This window comes from Crocodylus porosus, unplaced genomic scaffold (assembly GCF_001723895.1).
Source record: "Crocodylus porosus isolate Cpor-Errol unplaced genomic scaffold, CroPor_comp1, whole genome shotgun sequence".
Classification (NCBI taxonomy): domain Eukaryota; kingdom Metazoa; phylum Chordata; order Crocodylia; family Crocodylidae; genus Crocodylus; species Crocodylus porosus.
The window spans coordinates 16719712-16745221 of record NW_017728924.1 but is presented as its reverse complement, the minus strand read 5'-3'; the positions used below and the strand labels follow the sequence as shown (position 1 = coordinate 16745221).

The 25510-nt window shown below is 42.5% G+C and overlaps 1 protein-coding gene across 5 annotated transcripts in view; it reads left to right on the top strand.

The window, feature by feature from the left end:
* COL4A5 (collagen type IV alpha 5 chain) overlaps positions 1-25510 on the top strand; it is a 148630-nt gene that overhangs the window by 71951 nt on the left and 51169 nt on the right. For all 5 annotated transcript variants that reach the window (XM_019540427.1, XM_019540424.1, XM_019540426.1 and 2 more), the window contains exons 4-25: positions 1083-1127; positions 2098-2142; positions 2262-2324; positions 2605-2658; positions 3216-3242; positions 5469-5549; positions 6481-6543; positions 7150-7185; positions 7272-7313; positions 7452-7544; positions 9807-9860; positions 9969-10025; positions 12146-12190; positions 12280-12333; positions 12537-12578; positions 13824-13956; positions 15429-15602; positions 18079-18162; positions 23025-23117; positions 24203-24273; positions 24493-24684; positions 25185-25353. In XM_019540427.1, the coding sequence (XP_019395972.1) occupies positions 1083-1127; positions 2098-2142; positions 2262-2324; positions 2605-2658; positions 3216-3242; positions 5469-5549; positions 6481-6543; positions 7150-7185; positions 7272-7313; positions 7452-7544; positions 9807-9860; positions 9969-10025; positions 12146-12190; positions 12280-12333; positions 12537-12578; positions 13824-13956; positions 15429-15602; positions 18079-18162; positions 23025-23117; positions 24203-24273; positions 24493-24684; positions 25185-25353 (1717 nt within the window). The remainder of the gene's footprint in view (positions 1-1082; positions 1128-2097; positions 2143-2261; positions 2325-2604; positions 2659-3215; positions 3243-5468; positions 5550-6480; positions 6544-7149; positions 7186-7271; positions 7314-7451; positions 7545-9806; positions 9861-9968; positions 10026-12145; positions 12191-12279; positions 12334-12536; positions 12579-13823; positions 13957-15428; positions 15603-18078; positions 18163-23024; positions 23118-24202; positions 24274-24492; positions 24685-25184; positions 25354-25510) is intronic.

Sequence of the window (25510 nt, the reverse complement as noted above, 5' to 3'; positions counted from 1 at the left end):
TCTGTGTATTTTTTTTAATGTAAGCACTACATGATCTGACTCTTCCTTGTGTAACACCTACATTAGACACAAACATAAGCAGCACCCTGCAGTAGGCACAGGAAAGAATTACTGTGTTTTGTCTTTTAGGAGACATTTAAGGAAAGCAAACAGTAGACAGGAGATAGAAAAAACAAAAATGTTACACAGATGGAGACGATGAATCAGCAAGGGGTGGACAAAGAAGACAGGAAATGGGGACTAAAGAAATCAGGTGTTCCAGTTAGGAAGTTTAATTGTGTTTACTGTTCTTAATGCTCATCTTTGTCAGATGTCTTCCTGCATAGCTCAGTGAATTCGTAGAGTACTTCAGACATTAACCTAAGAAAAACAGTTCACACCAGCTAATGTTATCTTTTGGACGCTAGAGGTCAGTATACCACATTTGAGAAAACTGAACTACCTACTTGTACACAAGCTGTATTGAGAAAAACTGTTCTCTGTGTTCTTGTATATTAGCTTCTGAAAATACTTTTCAGTCCCAAATAAGCAAAGAAATAATTTACTTTAAAACCTTATCTTTCAGCTGATGAAAAATAAAATATCTTCTAACTTTCCTACACAGGTCATGTCTACACGTGTACTTATGCCTTAGGGCTTAAATTTATTGCACAGTAAGTTAGTGTGCAGTAAGCAGGAATAGGATGTTGTCTACACGTGCAGGTGTTAAAGCGCATTAACGCTGTGTGTGGACTGACTCGGTACTAAAGTTAGTCCCAAGTCTCTCCACACACACAGCGTTACTGTGCAGTAAGGCATATACACATGCATCAGGTGTAAATTTGATACCTGCATGATGCAGGTATCAAATTTATGCTTAAGTTGGCATAAGTCGCTGTATTTACTGCACAGTACACTGTAGGTGCTCACCATACTGCGCAGTGATTTTGGTTACTGTGCAGTAAATGCATACATGTAGATACACCCACTATGTACAAGGCATCTTAAAGATCTTGATTTTTAATTACAACTTTAAGATTGCTTTGACTGATATATTTCTGTGACTGGTGTTAGCTGTTTTACATTTCCCACATTATTTTCAGGGTGATGATGGACTTCCAGGGCCTGTTGGACCCAAAGGAATCAGAGTAAGTGACACAGCTTTGAAGTATAATGTGTGGCATCCCAGATTTATGGTGAATAGAGAAAGAGAGTTTACAGGAAGTTGAATGAGCCTCTCCAGAGGAAATGGTGGCAGGGAAAAGTAGAATTTAATCACAAGCAAAATATATTTCCCAACTGATAATGACATGTTACGAAAAGTAACTTCAGTAATGAACATCCAATCCTCATTTAGTCCCCCCTTCTATACAGAAGCTGAACTAGGTTTTTAGCTCAAAATCTAGCACTTTTACTTCACTTTATTATAAGGTAGATACACCTTTCTTCAGATACATCATATCTGTCTGAATCCACCAGATTTTATTCCTATGATCTATATCTTATGGTCAGGACCCTCATTTGGTAGAAATCCATGTAGTTTCATTGGCTTCAGTAGAGGCACATCAGCTTTCACTATTAGGGCCCAGTTCTTTGTGCACATACAACAATCAGGGATATGTCCTCAGACATTCTTAAACCAGTAATGGTTGATGTCAAGGAAGGTATGACAGGAGAGGGATCGTTCAAGACATGCCCCCTTCATGTAGTCTCTCTCTAAAGCACCTGCTATGTACCACTTTTGGTGACAGGACACTGAGCTAAGCTAGGTTTGGCCCACTATGGTACTTCTTATATTCTTGTGTGTACACTACCATCATATAGGTGCCTTATATTGCTTCTCTTATTTTTTGTTCTGTGGATTTTAATATTTATTTTTTCTGATAATTAAAAAAAAAAATCAAGCGCCTATATTTCCCCAGTATATCGTAAAGTAAAATACAAGGTGTGTGGCCCTTTTTTTGTATGGGTGGTTCTTATTTTTTCCATTTCGTCTTGGTTTCAAAAATACTAATCAGTTATGTGCAATAAATAATGTTAATTCCCTTTAAAAAGACATTGCTCCCCTTAGCACCACCATGTTTTTAAAAAAATACTTTAAATGTATTTTCCCCCCAGGGACCTCCAGGACTTCCAGGATTTCCAGGAACACCAGGACTTCCTGTGAGTAGGAATCAGCTTTACATTTAAGAATCCTTTTACTTTTTGTTCTTTTTTTTTTTTTTTTCGCTCAGAACATCAATCTGAAAGCTAATTTTACTATCCTTTCTTCTGTGTTAAAGGGGTTACCAGGGCAAGATGGGCCACCAGGACCCCCAGGTATCCCAGGATGCAATGGAACAAAGGTAAGACATTGGACCCTTGTTAAAATTTTCCTTCTCTGCAATATACTGCCTTCTCCAGGAGTATAGACAGACTGCTTGTGGAAACATGAAGGTTGGCATTTCACTTGTTTTAGTCACACAGTTGATTTTTCCTTTGAAACTTTATCCAAAGTCTGTTGCAATGTACCTTTTCCTCTCCAAGGTCATGAGTTTACATTAATGTTAAGATTTCTAATGTTGCTACTTGTTTGATCATTTTATTTTCATTGCTAGCTAAGCCTCTTCTCTCTGCCATCTTTAGGGAGAACATGGATTCCCAGGAAGTCCAGGTTTTCCAGGTTTACAAGGCCCTCCTGTAAGTAAGACATTTTTTATAGTCATTTAAGCCTCCTATCATCTGCAGACAAAATCCTGCCTAGAACTGTGTAGTGGTCAGTGTCCAAATTAAGAACAATTTATTTTGCAATAGCTTTATTTTTTCTTACTAAATGATAATAAATATGTTATGCTTCACCACTTAAATAATAAAAATAGGCATGCTACGGAGCATGCCAGCTTTTTGGCTCTAGATCAGTTATAAAGCTGAGAGAGAATCTGACTGTCTCGCTGCTTGTGTATTACATTCTAACACTGCTGAGATGGTATGCCACCTGCAGAGAAAACAAATGCATATATGTGTGTGGGAGGAGAAGGAACTTACATAGTATCCCTTGGCGCATCTTAGGTGTTCTGCTGTCTCTTAGCGGTAAAGGGAAAAAAAGACACAATACAGGCTTTTCCCACCTTTATGTTCCAACCTCCACCTTTATAGTCCAACCTTGTAAGATGTAGTCAAGATTCAGTGAATGGCATACCAGTTTCTGAGCAGTATTTTCTCACCCGTCTTTATTTTTCTGTTTCTTTTAAACAAAGGGACCCCCTGGCTTTCCAGGTATGAAGGTAAGCATTCTGTATGTTCACTACTAACTACTAAACAGGCCTGGCTGTTCAGTGCGCATCTGACACAAGTAACCTGTTTGCTTTAATGGAAGGCCACTTGTATTCAATAGCAAGCTGGACCTAAATTCTACATGGAGTCCTGATTTCAGCATTACTCCAACCGGAAATTCTGCAACAGTTTTACTCCATATAAAAATGAATGGAGGCATTTACTGAATTGTATGTGTGTGCAAATGACAAAAAACCTGGGACACAGACTGGGATTATGGGGGAAGCACAGTAGCTGGGTGTTTCTGCTAAAGTGTTCAGCAGTGAAACTATTTAGTTGGTCTAATAAAATATACCACATCTACCCAAAGAACCTTCTCAGCAGTTGCCCCCTGTAGGATTCAGAGTTACATCTTAAAAGGCAGGTTACACATCTCAGAGGGTTTCTGCAGACTCGAGGACACAACCATGCACCAGTTCATGTTTGTTTGGTGTTCTGAAGGTTTCTTCTCATCCCTAAAAGCCAACAAATGTTGGCAGCAGTTATTTAACAGTATAGCAGTATGTATTTGAAAACGTGTCTGTGCATATACACAGAATGCAGCATATACACCACATTAAGACACAGAAAATCTTGTATAAAAACTGTCAAGAAATCAGCAGTTGTTTCTCTGCTTTCAGCCTTCATGGCTGGCCTCATGCTGGCAGATTTAGTGAAACGCGCTAAGCTTGCAGATGCTAGAAATGGTTTCGGAGTAATTTCAGAGTCCCCCAGCCCTGTCCATTCTTCAAAGACCACTGAAAATTGAGATCATCAGAGGTGACTGGGTTGCAGGAAAGGGGATAACCGCATATGTGCAGCTAACAGAGAGATCTGCTTGATGCTGGTTTTGATATTTTTTTCTCCAACAGGCCGGGAGAGCTAGGAGTCCACTGTAACTAAATACAACAGTAAGATGCTATAGTGGAGTAAATATTTAGTGAATGTCCTCAACCCATTGAAAGACTTTGTACTAGTTGGAGGACTAAAATTACCAAGATGTACAAGATGTACCAAATCTCCTTGTGCACACCTAAAGTGGCCAGTTGCTCTCAGAAACTGAGCACTCATAATGGATGAAAGTATAATGCAATGTAGTATATTGCCTTAGGAATCATACTTCTTACTTGAAGCATCCATGTGCTTTTTCCTTTTAGCTAAACAGTTATATTTTATTAAGTTTTATGTTTTATGTTTAAGTTTCCTGAAACTATTTGAGCATGGGTTCCCACAAACTGCTGCTGAAAGAACAGCTTGGTACTTTGAGGTTTGGCAATGACAACTCTAAAACTGTACTTTATTCCCGTACCTCTTCTTCCCACCCATCCCCATGTTATTAAAAGTATTGACAAATCAGTAAACATACTTTTAACTTATAAAAGCACAGGCTGCTATCTATAATAAAACTTCTTTCCATAGCTATGGGTTGTGGAATTTGATCTATAGTAATGGCAGATTATTCTTATGAGGTGGGAGGTGGCCCTATAATCACATTGTCTGTTACATCCCATCGGTTGCTTTCCAATGAAGGTAAATATTGTTTTCTTCTCTTTTGTGAAGAATTTATGTTTTAATCCCCAAATCTTTTGGATTTCAAGACAGATGTTGTGCACACAAGTGCAGATAAAAAAAAGGTATGATTGTATGGCTGGAAGCAGGGTCTGAGCATCTAAAAATGAGCTGTGTAAGTAAACAGGGAACATTTTTTTAAAGATCTGATTTTTTTTTCCTTTAGTATTGAGTATTACTGAAATAATAGCCCTAAATAGCTCCAGCATTAATTATGCTTTTTGCCTGTCTCTACTGAAGCCACTTTGAGGGAGAAGAATAATGCAGCTTGTTATTAATTTAAGAGACAAGAATTTATTTTAGTGATACCTTTTATTAGACCAACTGCATGGTTGGGATAGTTAGATAAGCTTTCAAATGTAGATTATGCTATATATGGTGACTGGATAAAGTTTATATCTGTTTAGCGTTCTGAAGTTTTCTTCTCATCCATAAAAGCTGATGACGATGACCTGATGAAGAATGTCTTGCATTCAAAAACTTGTCTCACTTTTTCCCAATCAGGCAGTTGATCCAATAAAAAAAATACTACCCACAAAAAACTTTGCCTCTCCCATAATTCCTGGACCACTGTGGCTATGCAACAGTGCTCCAATGCTATTAATTTAAATCATTTGTTTTTCTTCTAGGGTGAACCTGGTGAAATAATTATGTCCTCGCTTCCAGGACAGAAAGGTGACCCAGGATTCCCAGGTCTTCCGGGGATACCAGTAAGTTGCATGAAATATTAAATGTGTTCATACGCTGTTGAAAATCTGAACTGAAACGTGCTTAAATTGACAGAATAATCAGTGGTCAATGCAATATTCAGTGCTACAGAACATACCCATAGGAGCACTTCTATGAAGGAGCCAGTCTAAAATTGAATGTGTTCCTGTGCTTTTGGGGAAGTAGTTACTTCTAGCTTTCAGATAAGTGAGGTGACCAACAGAGGGCCATTCAGACATGGGAATGGAACTGCTGTGTTCAGAGGACAGGAGCACCATCTGCTGCCTGCCAGGAACCACTCTGTACTTGTGTATTCCCCTACCCCTTTCCAAATACAGAGGTTGTGCCAGTTCTGGAATTCTGTACTCTTCCCATTAAGGGAAAAAACCTAGTACCTGCAGGTGGGCAGTGAGGAGCACTTTCAGTTGTTCTCTGCAGGCAACACCTTGTAGCAGTCCCTCCACAGGATCTCTGCTCACAGTACCCCTTTCTGAAAACTGCTGAATGACTCTAAGCCCTTATCCCCCTGCTAAGCCATTTACCAGTTTACTAGAGGAGTATGACCACCAGAGTCTGTCAACCTACACTGACCAGTAATCAGGGCAACAGTTTCATGATTCAGGATGATAAACCCAGGCTATTCTAATCAGACTGAGCAATTCTTTTTTCTTTAATCTCAAAGGCTCTTATGAATGTTGACCACAAGTAACTCCTGGTGCTAAGGGGTTTTGAATTTCCCCAGGCATTGATGATCTTGAAATCTTCCCTTAGGAGTAGGCTACATATGGGCAGAGTAATGGTCAGTTCCTCTGAGTGGACGTGTACAAAATATTAAATCTGGTCTACGTGGCCCAGGGCTTCCCAGATTGATTCCAGTGGGAGTTTCTTCACTGCAAGGGACACCTATGACTCCACCCTTTCCTTTCTCAACAGGGTCCACCTGGTCCCATTGGTACGTCAGGCCCGATTGGTCCTCCTGGGCCACCAGGTTTGACGGTAAGTTTCCTTAGCTTGTCAGAATTCTGTTGCTCAGCTCAGGGGAGATTTCTCTGTGCTCAGACCTCTGATTAGAGGTAGAGTTGCTAATCAGTGGTTGATTCTTATTCAGGACCACCATAAGCCCTGCAGCTGTTGCACCCTCTGCATCTTCATTTGTCATTATTTAAATGTGTCATACATCTTCAGACTAGGTTTCTAGCCTGCCCCAAAGCAAGCACCTGTGCTAGCTCTCCCTATCTAGCTCCTATACTGTACAATAAAAAGATATTGTTTCTGTCCCCTCTGGTGACCTTCCAGGGGCAAAGCTTAAATCTGGACTACAGTACTTTTTAAATCCACTTGAATCTGTAATGGGACAGATTAAAGTAGGAATCTCTCATGCATGCGTTACAACCCTGAGTTAAGTTTTAGTGGCATAAGGAGTGGCTCTCAGAGGTAGAAATGAACAGTCAGCATGAGCTTAATATGGAAGTAACTAGGGCAAGATATACAGATCAGAAGTCTGATAATTCCTTGAAGTGGTAGTTTCTGTTGGCAAAATACTTTGGTATTTTGAGGAAGAAAACGCTCTAGACAGATGTTTTCATTCTTTTTGTATTACAGGGCCCTCCTGGTCCACCAGGGCTTCCAGGACCTAAGGTACTTCTCCCCTCTTTTCTTGGTTCTTTTCCTTTAATTTTGTTCCAGGCTTTGTTCTAAGCGTTGATGATTTTAACTGTTTGCAGGGTAATATGGGATTGAATTTTCAAGGACCCAAGGGTGAAAAGGTGAGTAATGGACATGTATGTTTATTTGTACTTCTTGCCTTCAGAATTCTTTGTGCTTCTTTTACTGGCTGCTGTCTTGGCTGACGTGGTATATACTAAACTGGCCTTTATGTGCCTTGCCGTCATTTTGGCTACTAGGGTGAACGAGGCCTTCAGGGACCTCCCGGACCTCCAGGACAAATAGGAGAACAGAAGAGACCAAATGATGTTGAGTTCCAGAAAGGAGATCAGGTGAGTGGAAGGGAAGAAACTTTATCTGTTTACAGCAGATACAAGTCCAGTGTTTATGATCTTTAAATTTCATTCAGAATGACTTCCCCCGACATACAGTTTAGCAGGGTCCTTCTTCTTCTCCAGAGCACTGAATTGTCAGCAACCTCAGTCAGGCCTACCCACTTTTATTTTTCTAAAGATGTTTTAGGCATGTGGATTCAAGTGCTTCCATTTGCAAACTAGGAAGCCAAAGCTTTATCTCCACATGTATTTTATTATTAAAAATTAAACTGCAGAAGAAACAATCTCTGAAGAAAGTCCCTGGGAAGAACGTAATTTAGCTTCTAACTGGCTTTAACAGGATTTTAACAGGCTAGTCAATTCCAGACATCCAGGCTGAGATTTTCTGGGTGAGATTGAAAAATCTTAGCCCCAGTCACCTGCTACACTTGAAGGAAAATTAAAATGTAATTTCCTGTAAAAAGTAAAATGTACTCCACTTAATCTCCCTTTTTTAGATGAAGTCTTGAGTCCCTTCTTCCTTCTGGTCTGAATAAAATCCTCTCCCACTTCCTTAGCACCTGAATATGCACATCTGGCTTAGGTGGGGAATCTATATCTTTGGAGGCTATACTGCTCCTGATTTTTTAACTCATTTTACCAAGCTGTTGCTCCATTTTGTGCAGAACAAATTGGCCCTGGCCCTTGTTTGTCATTGGCAGAGTTGCCAGTTCCAAAGCTAAGTTTTAACTTTCCTCTTTGTTTGGCAACATATCACAGATCCCATCTCTGTTACGGGGCCTGTAACAGATGAGCCAGGTAGAGGAAACAGGAGCATGCATACCAAGGTTCCCCTGTTTCCTTTGAAGTTTCTGTAATAGGGGCACATTCTGAAGGGCCACATCCTGAGGAGTTGTCATCCATGTATTTTTCTACATTACATGAGTTAGCTCCCCAAAAGCTTCAGTCAGACGCTTGATCCATTTTTACTTTTCTGCAACCACATTTGGATGAACCATTTTGTTTTGTTTTTCCTTTTCTTTCTGCTCTTATTGTCTGAACAAACATTTCAGAGAAGAGAAGGAACCACTGGACAGAAGTGCTTTGGTTAGACAGGAAGTGGGGGGGAAAGTGCCCATCCTCTCTGCACCCTCCACTTTGATCAGAACCATTTACTCTCCATCCCTTCAAAAAGAAAAAAAACTCTTTAGTCCCATTGAAGCCTTTTCCAGACCTATCCACTATTTTACATTTTCCCTTTGGAGTTGTCTTAGAAAGGTCAAGTAGTGTGGTAGTCTCTGTTTTACTAGGTAGCAGTGCAGTAGATGAAGAAGCAAAGAATTAGCCATCCCCTCTATTTTAAAGGAGGTTGGGTGAAATTCTGGCCCTGCTGAAGTCAATATCAAAACTCACCCTGACTTCAGTACAATGAGAATTTGATTCTGGAAGTTTAGTTCTGCTCTCTCATAATCTGGGCTCTGAAGGCCTAATCATGCTGGAGTATAGCTACCAAAATATACAAAAAGGGATCATTTTTACTCTACATTTCTTAGAAAACACCAAGACCTAAACACTGAGTCTCCCAGCAGATTGCATTTGTCCCTACACTGGCAATAATTTTAAGATTAGGTACTTACAGTTTGAAGCAAGGAATGGTCTCAGTGGTGCTCAGTTTATAAATGTTAATTTCTAGGTGACACTTAAATTTTTTATATAGCCCATATCTTAATGTTTGTCTGAGCCAAAGCAAAATTGTGATCTCAGCTGATTGCCAAGCTGTGTGGGAAACCTGCAAGATAAAAAGTGAGTGCAGCGCAGTGAGTTTTGGGGGATTGAGTGATCAATGCTTTTCTTTTTAAATTAGAGGTAAATCACTCATCCAGCCTGTAGTACTGGAGGTGCAGCAATATAAAATGGAGATCGTATCCCTGGCACCTTTCACAAGAGAAGAGAGATTAATTTTAGTGTCCTTGTAGCTTTAGTAATTACCATCTGCCTAGTGACTCTTCCTGCTGCACTTGCAGCTGGATAGGGTATTTTTCACTTCCTGCCTTAAACTGTTATACAGCAGCTGTGAAGTGATTCATCTACATAAATAAGGCAATCAGTTAGTACAGTTTGAAGCAGCATTTGGAGATCCTCCTGGATGAAAGGACCATTAGTTCTCTTAGCACTTGCTGTGTAAATAGCAACAAAGTAAATACAAGAATCATCCAAATACCCAATGGTGGGAGTTTTAACCCTTTTTCTTTTTCTCCCCCCTCCGTGCTTGCTTGACAGGGTGCACCAGGTGAACGCGGTCCACCAGGACCCCCTGGGCCACAAGGTCCTCCTGTGAGTAACTTCCACACTGTCATTTTTTATTGGCATGATGTAACAGAATTGTGACTTAGTTCTGTCTGTATCCCTGAGCTAAGTTTAAGGCATTGTTTGTGTGTTCAGGGTCCCCCCGGTGGCATGAAAGGCGAAAAAGGTGAGCCAGGAGAACCAGGCAAAAGAGTAAGTAACTTAGGTGAACTGAAGATTTTTCTTTCCAAACAGTATTAGCAGAATTAAGCCAATGTTGAATTCAGGTTGGGCCATCAGACTCTTGGTAAGAGATTTTTTTCTTTTCTTCTGTGTTATAATTTAAAGTTGCAGATGACAGTGATTATTTGTGAGGCATGATTTTCACTAGCTGTGAAGACCTTCCCATATCTCTTAATGGAATTACCCTCCTGTAGGTCTTAACCTCAGGTCAAGAAAAAGTGAGGTAGAAACTCTGCCATCAACCTCAGGAAATCACGTATTTCAGTCAGTGAAGCTTATAAGATCTGAAGGGTTCCAGCAAGTAGGACAAGGATAATGTGGATTGAAGAAGGGATGTAAGGACAAATGGCTGTCAGGTCATAAGTTCTTTACAGGAAGCTAGTTTCCTTATTTTATTCCTGAACCAACTGTCAAGATCAGTCTTACAATGAATAATCAGGTGAGATAAAAGGTTTCTCAGATTTACAAATGTTTTGTTTTTTAGTTGCCAAATGATTTACAGGAGGCATTTTGGTTTGATTTTTCTGTTCCTCGAGCAAACAAGTGATAAGGAAGATGGAAATTAAGCCAAAATCCCCATTTTGTGTATTTTCTGACTTGTGTTCTCTAACTTGCTTCCTTGTGAGAAATTAAAGGAGAGCTGTATAGCTCTGCAAAGATCAAAAAGGAAACATACTTGAGGGTTTTTTCCACATTACACCTGTTTGCAAACAGTTTTGCTATATATAGGGACATGCATGTTTATCCTGTTCTACTGTGAGAAGTGATTCAAAAACAGCATTCTAGGATTCTGCTTTATCCCACAGATCTTGACTCTTGTTGAATATGCTCTGATTACAAGTATGAGGAGTTGTTCTAATTGCCAATCCTGGGATTTTGCACTGTCCTAGTTAACATCCATGCAGTCTCATTGTCTGCTGGATGAGCATAAATGAGGGCCAGTGTTGGTTCTGTGGCACAGCTTAGCCAACCATTCTGCTAGTGTCCATTTTGGTATCCCTTACATGTTAGTTTTTCTTATCTAAAAGTTGTACAAACTGTTTTTTTGGTCCTGGCAACCACCTGATATGTCTGTGACGATACAGCCAGCAAATCTGTTCAGCAAGACAATTTATTTTTATAAAATCACTTTCCTGAATGGAATTGCACTTTAAACCTTGAATTTATTTCCACATTCCTTTTTAGAAAAGCTTCTTTTAAATGTTGTAAGAAAAGTAGATTTAAAATTGTAACACACAGTCTTTCTAGACTGAGACTTGAATTTTACCAATCATAGTTTAGATTTCATAGACATTAGGGACTGGAAGGAACCTTGCAAGATCATCAAGTCCAGCCCCTCTGCCATAGGCAGGTAGTCTGCTGCAGTCAAATGATCCCAGCAAGATAAGCATCCAAACGTTTTTTGAATGAATCCAGAGTATGTGCTTGTACCACCTCTGGAGGAAGTCTGTTCCAGACCCTGGACACTCGGACTGTAAAGAAGTTTTTCCTTATGTCCAATCTAAATCGGCCTTCCAGAAGTTTGTGGCTGTTAGACTTTGTTATCCCTTGGGAAGCCCTGGTGAACAACTGTTCTCCCAGATCCTGGTGCACACCCCTTATATACTTATAGGCTGCCACCAAGTCCCCCCGTCCCTTCTCTTCTCCAGGCTGAAGAGTCTCATATCCATCAGCCTCTCCTTGTAAGGCTTGCTCTTTTGGCCTTTGATCATGTGGGTGGCTCTCCTCTGGACTCTCTCAAGCTTATCCATGTCACTCCTGAAGTAGAGGGCCGAGAACTGGACACAGTACTCCAGCTGCAGCCTCACTAAGGCGAGTAAAGTGGGAGGATGACATTCCTGGTTTTGCTTGAGAAATCTCTGGTTTTACTTGATAAATATATTTGAGAATTCTATTTCTGTCCTTCTTCACTTAAATCTTACATTCAAAATTACGTTTCCCTCTTAACTCTCAGATATATTTATCAATGTGTTGAATTCTAGAAGTAGTTTTCTTTATCTGCTATGAAGGAAACAAATAACACTATCCTCAACAAAGGCTCTTCACCATTAAATCTTTTTTTATTTCAATGCACATTTGTGTCTTTGAAGGGGAAACCTGGCAAAGATGGAGAACCTGGCCAGCCTGGTAGAAACGTGAGTATCTCCCACATTTCTCACCTAAGCATATACTTTGTAATGTTTGCACTGAACACTTTGAGGATTACTTTTTTATTTCTTTGAAGGGTTCACCTGGAGAGCCAGGTATAAATGGGGAGCCAGGAAGAGACGGGGAAAAGGTGAGTGGTTTGTCTTTATTGCTACATTAGTGTTGAAGGCTGTTTATCATTGAGCCTGACCAACTGGTTCTGCTGGGTAGTAGTTGTATTACCTCATCTGCAGAAGAATCTTTGACATCATTTCCTCATGCTACCTGACTTATTTGTTTTGATAGCTGATTTCTTATAAGGCTCTTATAAGAACCCATCCGTTTCATTGACAGGGTGAGAAGGGTGAAAGTGGTCTGCCTGGTGCTCCTGGAAGGGTATGTTGCTTGTTGCTTTCGTTTCTTCCTGTGGTTGGCAGCATGCTGCTTTGTCTCTGCATTCTTTCCATATTTCATAGATATTACCTGAATGAAGGGCACTTCACGCTCAAATGCTTGTCTCCCAAAATAAACTTGTCAGTTCCATAAATAAAAAACACACCTTTCAAATCATGCTTCACTCCTGGACCAGAATGACTACAACAATAACACTATTACAGATTACAGTGGTTGGCAGGAGAGACTCCAGTTATTGACAGAGCCTATGAGAAGTTGGCAGGTAGCTTAAATGTTGACCACCACAATTGGGGTTTCTGTCCTTCAGGATAGGGTAGACCTGCCCTCGAGAATCCCTCAGTAACAAACCCAAGGCCAGATAATGATCTCACTTCCCCTAACTTAAATCAGTCATCTCCTTTGTGAAAGCCAGTGGACTAAAGCCTAAGTGAAGAGAAAAATCAGTAGAGCCGATTTGTCAGAATGTTTTTCTGACAGAAAGCAGGTTTTTCAAATAAAACCAAGTTTCCTAGGGAATAAAATAATCTCCTGGCCTGCTGTAATCATCCCTCCAGTGTGGTGCATCAAAAATATAAAATACTCCTGAGCTGTCACTTATAATGTCACCTACATTATAGAGAGCAATCATGTGATGCATTCAACTGACTTTGTCTTTAGAGTTGGTATCCAATACCCTCAGTTGAGTGAGAAGTAAGTTTCTCCATGGCAGTTCCACGGAAACCAATAGTAGAGGCAGTTTGGTTGGTGTAAAATCAGAATATATCCCTTGGACATGTTCCTGTTGACTTGTATCTGTGTAATGAATCAGAAATTGGCCCCTACCTGTAGTTGAAACTGTGGTTTTATAAAGGAAATGAGACCAAATGAAAGCAAAAAGTTTTAAAATGTCCACAGTAAAGGTGCCATAATTTCAGGGGTATGTCAGTCTTCTGCCTTCAGTGTCCTGGGAAACAGCTGTCCTTAGAAGGTTGGTTATGGAATTTCTTGCTTTTTTTATTCTAACACTTCTCAAAAACAAGAATGATGAGTGACCTTGTATTTTTAGTAAACCTCATGCAAATTCTGTACAGGCTTGCGATATTAGTGAATTGGCTTGCTCTCTTTTTTAATTATTAAGATGTATTTGGGTTAGCAGTGGATTAGGAAGACCCTGTCATTAGTGATAGGTTTTGAAATGCCTTGCACTGGTTCTTCACATGTTTATCTTTTGACTTGTGAATATAACAGATCATTTCAAGACCAGGAAATGGTGCAACAGTGGGACCAAAAGGTAGCAAAGGATTGTCAGGTCTTCCAGGCTCCAAAGGGGAACGCGGATATCCTGGCTTGCCCGGTCCTCCGGGATTGCCAGGTCCTCCAGGTAACAGAACATAAATGAGATTTATGTAGGTCACAAGTTCTGATTGGATATTTAGCATCATGAGATTAACTACCTAATGGGCTGATGTTCACATCACAATCACCATCATAGCTGGATCATTCTTGACAGAATATAATATGCAGTGAAGGCAGAACTGTCTAGAGCTACCTTTGAATCCTAAAGATTGTCCTTGAGTTCAGACACAGTGCAGGAAAGCAGGGGCATAACAGGTTTGAACACTCATTCTTTATGCTTTAGCTGTTTGATAGTGAAAAGAGGGGAGACACTAGTCTTTAGGACTGTAGTAGCCGAAGGGCATGAACAAAATTATTTTGCTGATTAAAGAGAAGTTTATGGAGTTATTTAGCATGTTTTCACTGAATCCACTTCCACTGTTTTATCTCTGATCTGTCCCAGTAAGAGGAAATTAAAGGGGACTTTTATACTACTTGGTTAATTCAAGAGTAAATCTAATGGGTTTGCTTCACTTACTGTGCTACAGGAGGAGTGGAAAGATGAAACAGTTACATTGGGTCAGCTGACACACACTGGCCATGTCTACATGTGCGCTTTAATGTGCAGTAGCCTATTTTACTCTGCATTAAAGCATCATGTCAAAAATTGTGTTAATACGCTAATGCACAGTAAACATAGGCTACTGCACATTAAAGCTACTGTCACTAAAAAAGCATGTGCTTTTGCTACTGTGCATTAGGGCAGCCTAATGTGCATTTATTTAGTACCTTATATTAGACATACTAAATTTAATGTCCAGTAGCAAAAGCACACTAACAAATGTGTAGACACACCCACTTAGAAGCAGTAAATCCCCCAACACTGATAATTTTAAAAAGTATAGCTATTTATACATCCACACATGAAAGGTGTTTTTACGTTTGGATGCAGTGTATATTACCAGTTTCATTTGTATGAGAAAAGAGTTTGTGCTCGACTGGTTAACCTGATTATTAAATACAGATTTTAGTATATGCTGGCCAACTGTTTGATAGTGGTGAAGATGACAGTACAAGTTTAGAAAAGGGTTAGGTGGAGAGAACTATGTTTTTCACAAGACTGCAAAGGGATGTAAGCATAACTCTAAAGTTATGACATGTAAACAAACCTTTCTTCTAGTATGTCCGTTCATTAATCCTGTTATATTTCCTTCCCTAACTAAATTGTTTACTAAAATGTTGAGTCTTAGGGTCAAGTTTTCAAACAAAAATCTCTGCACAAGCAGTGCCTGCCTCAAGCACCATACATATACCATTGTATGCACAAATTAGTATGCTTTTAGTTTTGCTTTCCATCTACTGGGCTTGTTTGAAACCTTCATCCTGTAGTATAATTTCTCTCTCACGGTTACATATGTGAAGGTTTAATATTGTCAGTCTGGCCAAATATTACCACCTTGACAAAAGTTATGATTTAGATATAAGAGCTACTAAGGAGCTAATGTTTTCCCATCCAAGGAATCACAACTCCTGGCCCTCCTGGCTCACCTGGATTGCCAGGTGAGAGAGGTCAGAAGGGAGATCAGGGTTTACCGGGAATTTCCATACCTGGACAGCCTGGACTCGATGGACAACCTGGACTACCTGGACCGCCAGGTCCCCCTGGACGTCCTGGATCAGCTGTTCCTTCTCGTAAGTGATGTCTTCACTGACTTGTAGCCTTGAAGCACTTAATATATAGGAAAAGATACTAAATGGTATTTAATGTTAGGGGGGTTTCCCCCTTCTCGCTCCAGAAACGCGATTCAGCTATTGTTGAAGTATCAGGAAGGTAGTGATGACTTCAAGTCATCTTTGAGTTTCCCCTAAACAAGCTCATGGTGCAAGCTGGAGTGCCCAAAAGACTGCTCTTACTTTAGTTCTGTGGGACCTATTACACTGGCTGGAAATCAGTGGTATGAAGTGCAATCTGATCCTGTCTTATTTTCTTCCACCTCCAGCTAGCCCTGTTACATCTCTGTAAAGCCATTTATAGAACCTTATTACAGCCGTGATTGCTCTATGAGTGTCAGTTCCCTGTGGCTGTGTTGCACCATTCCAGTGGCACAGTAATATTTACTTAGTAAGGTTGAATATTGGGTCTTAGGGGTGCAGTATAATATTCTTCGTCCTCATGCTAATACAGGGGCAGGCAAAATCTGGCCTGAGGGCCAAATCTGACCCACCAGGCCATTTCATCTGGCCCATGGTTGCCCACCACTGTTGTGAACACTGGGGGACCTGCTCGGCTTCCCTGGCCTCCACTAGCTCCTTCTGTCTCTGCTGTGATGCCTGCTCCTGGCAGCAGGTAGGGAAGCAGTGGGGGTTAGGGGGAGCTGCAGCTTGGTGGAAGTGTAGGGCTGGGGCTGGCGGGAGCGCGGAGTCCAGGGCCCATACCCAGGGGGGGCAGTGGGAGCAGGGTGCTCAGGTGGGCAGGGTGTGGATGTGAGTGTGTGGGGTGTGAAGGAGGGTGGAGGGATATGGGGACCTCTCCCCAACACTCCTTCCCATTGCAGACAGCCCCCGCTGTCGGTGGCAGCAGCAGCAGCTGGCAGGCCCTTGGGGTATTTGTTCTGGGTGGCATGTGGCTCCAGCCAGTTCTGGGAACTGCACGTGGTGGCAAGGAGCCAGGGTACCCCACCTCTATCACGCGGGGTTCATGTGCAGCTCCCAGGACTTGTGCATCACCAGGGGGAAGCCCTATGTGGTGGAGCCGGCTGCCTTCCTTGCTCCCTGTCACCACATGCAGCTCCTGAGACTGGAGGGAGAGAGGAGCTGCACTTCCTTTGGAAGCGGAGGGGAGCCCTGCCCCCTGCTTCCCAGCAGAGTCCTGGGATGTACATGTGGTGGCAGGGAGTGGGGAAGGCAGATGGCTACATCATGTGGGGCTTCCCCCTGGAATACACGAGTCCTGAGAGCTGCACGTGAAGTCTGCACAGTAGAGGCAGGCTTACCTGCTTCTGTTCCTTGCCATCACGTGCAGCTCCCAAAACTGGCTGGAGCTGTGCACTGCTGTGTGGGCCATGAGCACCCTGAGGGCCTGCTGCTGCCACTAGTGGCAGCAGGGGCTGTGCACCATGGGGGGGGCGTGTTCTGAGGGGTCCCACACCCATGATTCTCCCTTATACCCCACAGACTCCACACCCTGCCCCCACAATCCACCCACATATACACACATCCTGCAGCGTACCTTACCCCCCACACACAGCCACACCCTCTCACAAATTCCATACATACCCCACTATACACTCCCCCCAACCACACATCACACACTGCCCCACACGCCCTCCACACAGATTATACAAGAGTAAGATTTTATTTTTGACCTATTATGCAACCACCTCTAGATACACTACACAAACACAAATCAGGACAGAAATATTATTTGACAATAAAATTAAAATATGTTATAGTAAATGTTTGGATCAGTATATGATTTGTTTTTTTTGTTTCCAAGGTGGCACCCCTCCCCTCCCAAAAGGAGTGCTTCTGGGGGGAGGGGGAGGGGGAGGGACTTCTGGTGGTAAAAGTCAGGGGTTAGGGGTGAGACTTCAAGATGGTAACAAGGGGGCAGGGCACCTATCACGGGAGAGGGTTACCGTTGCAGCACTAGACAGCTCACCAAAACTCATTAAGTGACCTGCCAGCCAAAATAATTGCCCATCATGTGCTAACAGAACCCATTTGTTAAAAGTAATCATGGGTGTGTTGAGATTTGGACTTCAATGGGGATTCAGTTCCCCTGTTCCATGCTTTAGTGATTAAATTGAGTCCCTACAATTAGACTAATAACTCTTTAGAGGACAGTTATTTTTACAATTTACTATCATATGTGAAATGTAATCTGTGATTTAGTGAAGACTCCACGATGATTGCTGAGGTATGGGGGCTGCAAAGAGAGGCTGGGAGATAGCTGAGGTTAAAGAGGAATGCTTGTGATTGGGATACAGATATAGTTCCCTGTTTCCTTCCATGTTATAACTGTAGTGTTGATGCATTGTTCAGTCTAGAAGCCTCAGCTCAGAGTTACTAAAGGGTTTATTGTAGGGCAATGTAGTGAGCTTCCCCAGTCTCAGGATTCAGTACAGTGCAGAAGAACTAACTCTCTCAATGCTCTTTTCCTCCTTAGGAAATGGATTATGTGAGCCAGGGGCCCCGGGTCCTCCAGGTCCTCCAGGAGACCAAGGCTTTACGGGGGAGCAAGGCCAGAAAGGTGCAGTATCGTAACTAAGCTGTTTCTCTTCCTTGTAGCTAAAGCTGCCTTTATAGTTAATTACTATATTAGAAAGGAACAAAGCATCTACTCTCTCTAGGATGGTGAGGCCACTGTCCTGTGCTGTCAGAAGTAAACATCTGTTTTATTTGGATTAAAGTCCTGTGGCCAAACCCTCAGCAGAAGTGAAATCAGTTTGGGATGATATGTAGACATGGAGTGAAATCAGTTTGGGATGATACATTGACTTGCACTGCCTGAGGATATAGTTTTTGATGAACATTGTGTTTATGATGAAGAGGAGATTGTGATTTAGGAGTATTGCTCAGGTGAGGCCAGATTCTTTATAGTTCTATTTGGCATATCCAGGTGAAAGAATTTACACTGCTTCATTGGAAATCCAGACTTCATGTCATAAGAGCAAAGTAAAATCTCAAAATATACAGAAGTGAGGGGTATGATCTCAGTTTAGCCATTTAAAGTAAGTCTATAATAACCCAAGGGTCCGACATTTATTGTGGTCTCCCATTTCTAGAGGGATGAGCTTGTAGGGAAAGTGTTGCACTAGGACAAAAAAAGTCTGCATTCTCTTTATAGCCAGCTACAGACTTCTTGACTGATTTTGAGCAAGCCACATAATTTTGTGCCTCTGTAAAATAAGGTTAACTGCATTTCCTCCACTTCCCAATGGACTTTTTGACAATCTACTTAGTAATGCATGCAAAGTGTTAGTTACTTCAGTGATATGCATCAGAGAATGGTCTATTACAGGGGTTCCCAAAGTTTTTATGCTGTGGCCCGGCAAACCGTGGCCCGGAAGTGGCCGTTGCCTGGCAAACCGCAGCCCAGCAGTCACGGCCGACCGCGGCCAGAATTTCCGGCCGGAAGACAGGTAAGGATACCCCCACCCCCTGGGTGGGGGTGGAGCGGGTGGGCCAAACCCTGCACTGCTGCGGGGCTTGCAGAAGGAGCTGCGGCCTCTTCGCTTGGCTCTGGGGGCTGCGGTTTGCCGGTCCACAGCCACTTCCAGTCCAGCAGCCAACCATGCTGTGGACTGGCAGCTGACCCACCACAGCCCGGAGATTGAGAACCCCTGGTCTGTTATATGAGAGTATTGCTTTGGCATGCAGAGTTGAAACCAGGAAGGCCAAAGGAGTTGCAGCTAGCAAGGAACATGAAGGATAATAAGAAGGGTTTCTACAAGTGTATCAGCAGCAACAGGAGGAGCAAGGAAAGTGTGGGTCCTTCACTAAATGAGGGAGGCAACCTAGTGGCAGAGGATGCAGAAAAGGCTGAAGTACTCAATACCTTTTTTCCCTCCGTCTTCACAGGCAAGGTCAGCTTCCAGACTACTGCACCTGGCAGCACAGTTTGGGGAGGAAGCAACAGTGGCAAAAGAACAGTTTAGGGACTGTTTAGAAAAGCTGGATGTGTACAAGTCCATGGGGCCAGATAGGATGCATCTGAGGGTGCTGAGGGAGTTGGCCAGTGGGATTACAGAACCTCTGGCCATCGTCTTTGAAAACTCATGGCAATTGGGAGAGGTTCTGGATGATTGGAAAAGGGCATATATAGTGCCCATCTTTAAGAAAGGGACTCAGGGAACTACTGACCAGTCAGCCCTACCTCAGTCACTGGAAAAATCATAGAGCAGGTCCTCAGAGAATCCATTCCTAAGCACTTAGAGGAGAAGGTGATTAAGAACAGTCAGCATGGATTCACCAAGGACAAGTCATGACTGACCAACCTAATTGTCTTCTGTGATGAGATGTCTGACTCTGTGGATGTGAGGAGACCAGTGGATGTGATATACGTTGACTTTAGCAAGGCTTTTGAATGATGTCCCACAACATTCTTGCAGGCAAGCTAAGGAATTATGAGTTGGATGAATGGACTGTAAGGTGGATAGAAAACTGGCTGGATTGTCAGGTTCAGAGAGTAGTAGTGTATGGCTTGATGTCTGGTTGGCAGCCAGTCTCAAGTGAAGTGCCCAAGGGTTGGTCCTGGGGCGACTTTTGTTCAGTATCTTCATCAGTGACCTGGAAAATGACATAGAGTGCACCCTCATCAAGTATCCAGATGACTCTAGCTGGGTCAGTAATAAACACGCTGGAGGGTAGGGTTAGGATTCAGAGAGACCTTGACAAATTGGAGAATTGGACCAAAAGAAATCTCATGAGGTTCAGTAAGAGAAGTGGGAAGAGTAAGATTGAGGGAAGTGATTATTTTTCTCAATTCAGCACTGGTGAGGCCACATCTGGAGTACTGTTTTGGGCACCCGCTACAAAAAGGATATGGGCAAATTGGAGAGAGTCCAGTAGAGGGCAACAAAAATGGCTCAGGGGCTGGGACATATGACTTATGAGAAGAGGCTGAGGGAACTGGGCATATTTAGTCTCCAGAAGAGAAGACAGAGAATTTAATAACATCCTTCAATTAGCTAAAGGGTGGTTTGAAAGAGGATGGAGCTAGACTGTTCTAGTGCAAGCAGATGATAGAACAAGAAGCAGTGGTCTCAAACTGCAGCAAGGGAAGTTTACATTAGATATTAGGAAAAAAACTTTCCCACTAGGGACAGCAATTTCACATAAACCAGTACAAGTAATTGGAAACTGGTTCAAATCTGTAAGGCAATAGAAGTTCAGTGCATATAAACCACTTTCAGAATGGCCAAAACCTGTTTAAATTAAACCTGGATGAATGTAGCATCAGACTTAACTGATTTAGGTAGAGGTGCACTGATATATCGGTTGCTTATCAGACTGGAACCAATTAAAGGAAAATTAACATTATCAGCTATTGGCTTCTTTTGGCCAATGTAGCTGATGATGTCACTTTTAAATACAATATGCCTTCTGTCCGGGGTCCCTAGACACCATGTGCGTGCATGCAGTTGCACACAGAAATGCAGCTGGGCAGCATGGAGAGCAGCTCCCTGCAGGTGAGTCTGTGGAGGGGAAGGGGCATAAGAGGAATATAGATCGAGACTCCCATAGCGAGGGAGGGAGTAGGGCAGGGACTGGGGCTGGGGATGCTGCCCAACCAGGGCAGTGAATGGGACCAGGACCAGGGTGAGGAGTGGGACAGAGCTGCAGGTGGTTGTCGAGGGGGCATAGGAGGGGAGAGGAGTGGGGCCGGTTCCCCACCGGGGCATGTACCCCCTGGGAGCAGCATGGGGACATATGTTCCCCCCAGATTTGTGCACAGCTTGGATGGGGGTTGCTTGTTGCAGGCTTAGGACTTTCCACCCTGCTGCCTTTCCCCCAGGAACCCGATGCGAGCCACGCATCCCCTGCCTGCCTGGCAGTGGTGCAGGCCCTGAGTTGTGCCCCTCATGGCTGGGTGGGCAGGGGGCACATGTCTGGCCAGGGGTTCCTGAGGGAAAGGCAGCAGAGCAGAGAGCCCTGGGCCCACAGTGGGCGGCCTGCATCCACCCTCACCCTGTTTGGCTTCGCTCCAATTAAAAGCATCCTCACACTTAAAAATGGTGGTGGCAGTACTTGAACTAAAGCTCATTTGACAAGCTTTAGTTCAAGTGCCTCTACACCATTTCAAGCGCTGGGATGCTGATCCCCTGGACAAGCTTCCCGTGGCTCTGTTCTGTTCCCCGCCCCAGCCCCGGGTCCCATTCACCACCCTGCCTGGACAGCAGCCCAACCCCTGCCTCTGCCCCACTCCCTCCCTCACCATGGGGGCTTTGATCAACCCCCCCCAATACCTCTTCCTCCCCCATGCCCCTTCCCCTTCACAGACTTACCTGCAGAGAGCTGCTCTCCATGCTGCCCAGCTGCATTCCTGTAAATTGGTCATTGGATGATATGGATGGTTAATAATCGGCTATTGATATCAGCCAAGAAAATCTTTATTGGTGCACCCCTAGATTTATGTTAAATTGTTTTATTGAACTTCTGTTCCAGATTGCCTCCAGATTCACGTTAACTCACAGTCCTCTGGCATCCCAGGATGCTTTTTACCTCCCCCACAAACCCTCCCTTCTCTGAGTGGCTAGGCTAGCCTTGGCCCAAGCTGTCTGCTCCAGCTAAGCAGGGAGGCACACTCTAGTGCCCCCTGGCTTCTGGCTTGGGCCACTGCAGGCATGTAGCTACAGTTCCAGAATTAAAACTGAATGTCTGTTCACTAGCTTAATTGGTTCAATCTATGGAGCTTAGACTAACCTGCAAAGATTGAATTGATTCTGTCTGTATTTAGCACAGGAAGATAGTAAAACACTGGAACAGGCTGCCCAGAGAGGTTGTGGAATCTCCATCCTTGGAGGTTTTTAAGATCTGGCTAGACAAAGCCTTGGCTGGGATGTTACAGTTGGGGATGGTCCTGCTTTGAGCAGGAGGTTGGTCTAGATGACTCCTGGGGTCCCCTCCAACCCTAATTTTCTATGATTCTATTTTACTACAAACCTCTTAAGCTTTTTTTTAATAAAGTCTAATTAGCATGTGGTCATATTAGCAGTATTTTGCTAAGGATTTCTAATATAGTATTTGTTGTTTTACCTTCTTGGAATCTTCATAATTAAAGTTCCTGACTATCGCTTAATGTATTTGGAAATCCCAGCTCCATATATTGAAAGATTACTGATTGAAGACTTTGCTTGTTGGAAAAAGATCCATATCTGGATTCCTGAATCCAGAAAGGTTGTTTTCATTTAACTAGGCAAACTCCAGCAGATCTGACTGCAGCTTTGGTTGAGCCCTAATAATCAAGAAGGCAAAACTGGATGTATATGGAAAGCCTTCTACCACTGTATTTTTAAAAGATTGTGTAATTTTATAAGATCCTTCTTTTAAGCTCTATAATTATTAATAAAAAAATGCTTATATCTACACTTCTAATATGTTTCTTTCTAGGTGATAAGGGAGATACATGCTTCAACTGTATAGGAAATGGCATATCAGGGCCTCCTGGGGAGAGGGGACCGTTTGGACCTCCAGGTAGCCCAGGTAAGAAAAATTGGTCTTCATTATTTTTCTTTTTATTTTATGTAATATGTTTTACAAAGAGTTTTCCACATGTGATCATACATTTCTATGCAAATTTAGATACAAGAGTGCAAGCTCTGACATGCAAACGTACATATGGTAGACACAATTAGGGGCACCACTGAGTTCATGCAGCTACAGGCTGGGAGCATTGTAAACATTTTTTTTAAATCTGGGTCTTAAGGATCATATTTCAAAACACTATAAGTGCTCCTGATCAAAGCACTGTGCTTGCTTAAATAATGGGGTGTTATCTTTTCTCCTGATAAAAGAACTGTGCTTACTAAGTAAAGGTATATTATCTACTACAGAGAGAGAGGAGTGAATTTCAGCTCCTTTCTTTTCCCAAAAAGACAAAAGAACCAGACTGGAGATTTCTAGGGGGAGGAAGGTAGCCCCTTTCAGTATCATTGGCATAAAAACTTAATTAAAAATCTGTTTTACTTTGTGAAAATCAAGCTCTTCAAACCAAAAGGATGCATTTGGTCTGGGTCTCAGTGAGTACTTGCAATACCAATGATTTCTTTGTAGTTGTAGTCCTATATAACATAAATTGATGCATCTCAGCAGGTTTTAGAGAGACAAATAATCTATTCAGTGATTCTGAGTGAGTAACTAGTGTGATTTAGCTACAAGAGTAGATTTAGGTGTTACTTATTTTGAGAGCCAGTCTCAATATCAGAGTTGGTGGGGGTGGAGCAAAGTTCTCATTACCTTTTCACAATGTTGTAATCATTTCAAAATACTTTAGGATTAGCATTAATTTTTCAAATATTTCCAAGTGCCCATTTTTTACAAGAGATTTAGGCATTTTAGGTACCTGAGTTTAACTGTCTTCCTATGAGACTTAGAGTATGAAGTCCCTAAATATTATTTGGAAAATTGGCCTTAGGCTTCTAAGTAATTTAGGGATTTTTCAGAATCCTAGTTAATTCTAACTCTACTCAATCTCAACTAGAATTTTCAGCAAACTACAGTAAGAATATAGATCTTCATGGTTTTCATAGTTTTATTCATAAAGCTTCTTCCTCTGTCTCTCTCATCAGGACCTCCTGGTTTCCCTGGACCAAAAGGTGAAAAAGGACTTCCTGGCTTAGCCGGGCTGGAAGGGCAACGAGTAAGTGTTATAATTATGTTTTGTGGAGGACTTAAGAGTTTAGTTTGTTTTAAATTAAATATCAATTAAGTATTAACTAGTTCTCCATTTGTAGACTTGTACAGAAGTGGATTCATTTCTATTCTTACTACCACGAATCTGTAATCCTTGTATTCAGCGATCTACAGAAGAGGTTGAGTGTAAAATAAATGCCTGAAATACTTAATGTTCTTTCCTTAGGGATTTCCAGGACCTCCAGGTGCCCCTGGGCGACCTGGTCCCAAAGGGGACCCAGGGGACATCCTCGCTTTTCCAGGAATGAAGGGTGAAAAAGGAGACCCTGGTTTCCCAGGACCTCCAGGTCTTCCTGGTATAGATGGGTCTCCTGGGCGAGATGGACTGCCAGGTCTTCCTGGACCCAAAGGGGAGTCTGTAAGTTGGGTTTTATAGACAGTATCTTAGGAAGTCCAGGAACTCACTTGGGAAAATACCAATAGGGAGATATACAGTTCAAGTTTTCCTTAAGCAGAAGAGTAATAGAGTAATATGGTAGACTGTGACTCTTCCCCACCCTGAGTATTGTACCATTTTTGCCCATCCCCTTTATGTCAACACACTACTTCTAACTGGGTCACTAATGACAGCCAGTCCCTCCCAATAAACCAGTAGAGAAACTGCTCCTGAATGGGTGAACAAACTCAGCATCCTCCTAGTGTGGCTACCTACACAGCACTAAGAATAAAGCAACTGAAAATTCAACCTAGCCTGTAGTACAGTGTTAATGCACAGAGATATACTGGATAGAGGATAGAAGGCTGGGAATACTTGCCTGAAAAGTTCTAAGCAAGAGTAGATGTTTCAGACAGCTTTAAAACTAGATATTTAGATCTTTCTAGTACATACGACTGTCCTTTTTCCTTCTTCATTTTCAGGGTAGTGTTGTCTTCAAAGGGGAAATGGGGCCTCGAGGTGATCCAGGAGTACCAGGTCTTTCTGGAGAGAGAGGACCTATGGGACCTCCTGGTTTTGGCCCTCAAGGTCCACCGGGTGAAAAAGGCATTCAAGGTGTATCCGGTCGTCCAGGCCCCCCAGGAGTTCCTGGTGAGTCTGCTTCCATGTGTTGCTGAGTAATGCTCGTAAAAGCAAATTTACCAAAAAAGCCACCAGGTGGTCACACTGTATACCCTTTCTTCAGCTTTACTGAAATCTGAAGCCAAAGGTTATAAACTTAGGTTGTTTTAAAACTGGGAATGCCTTT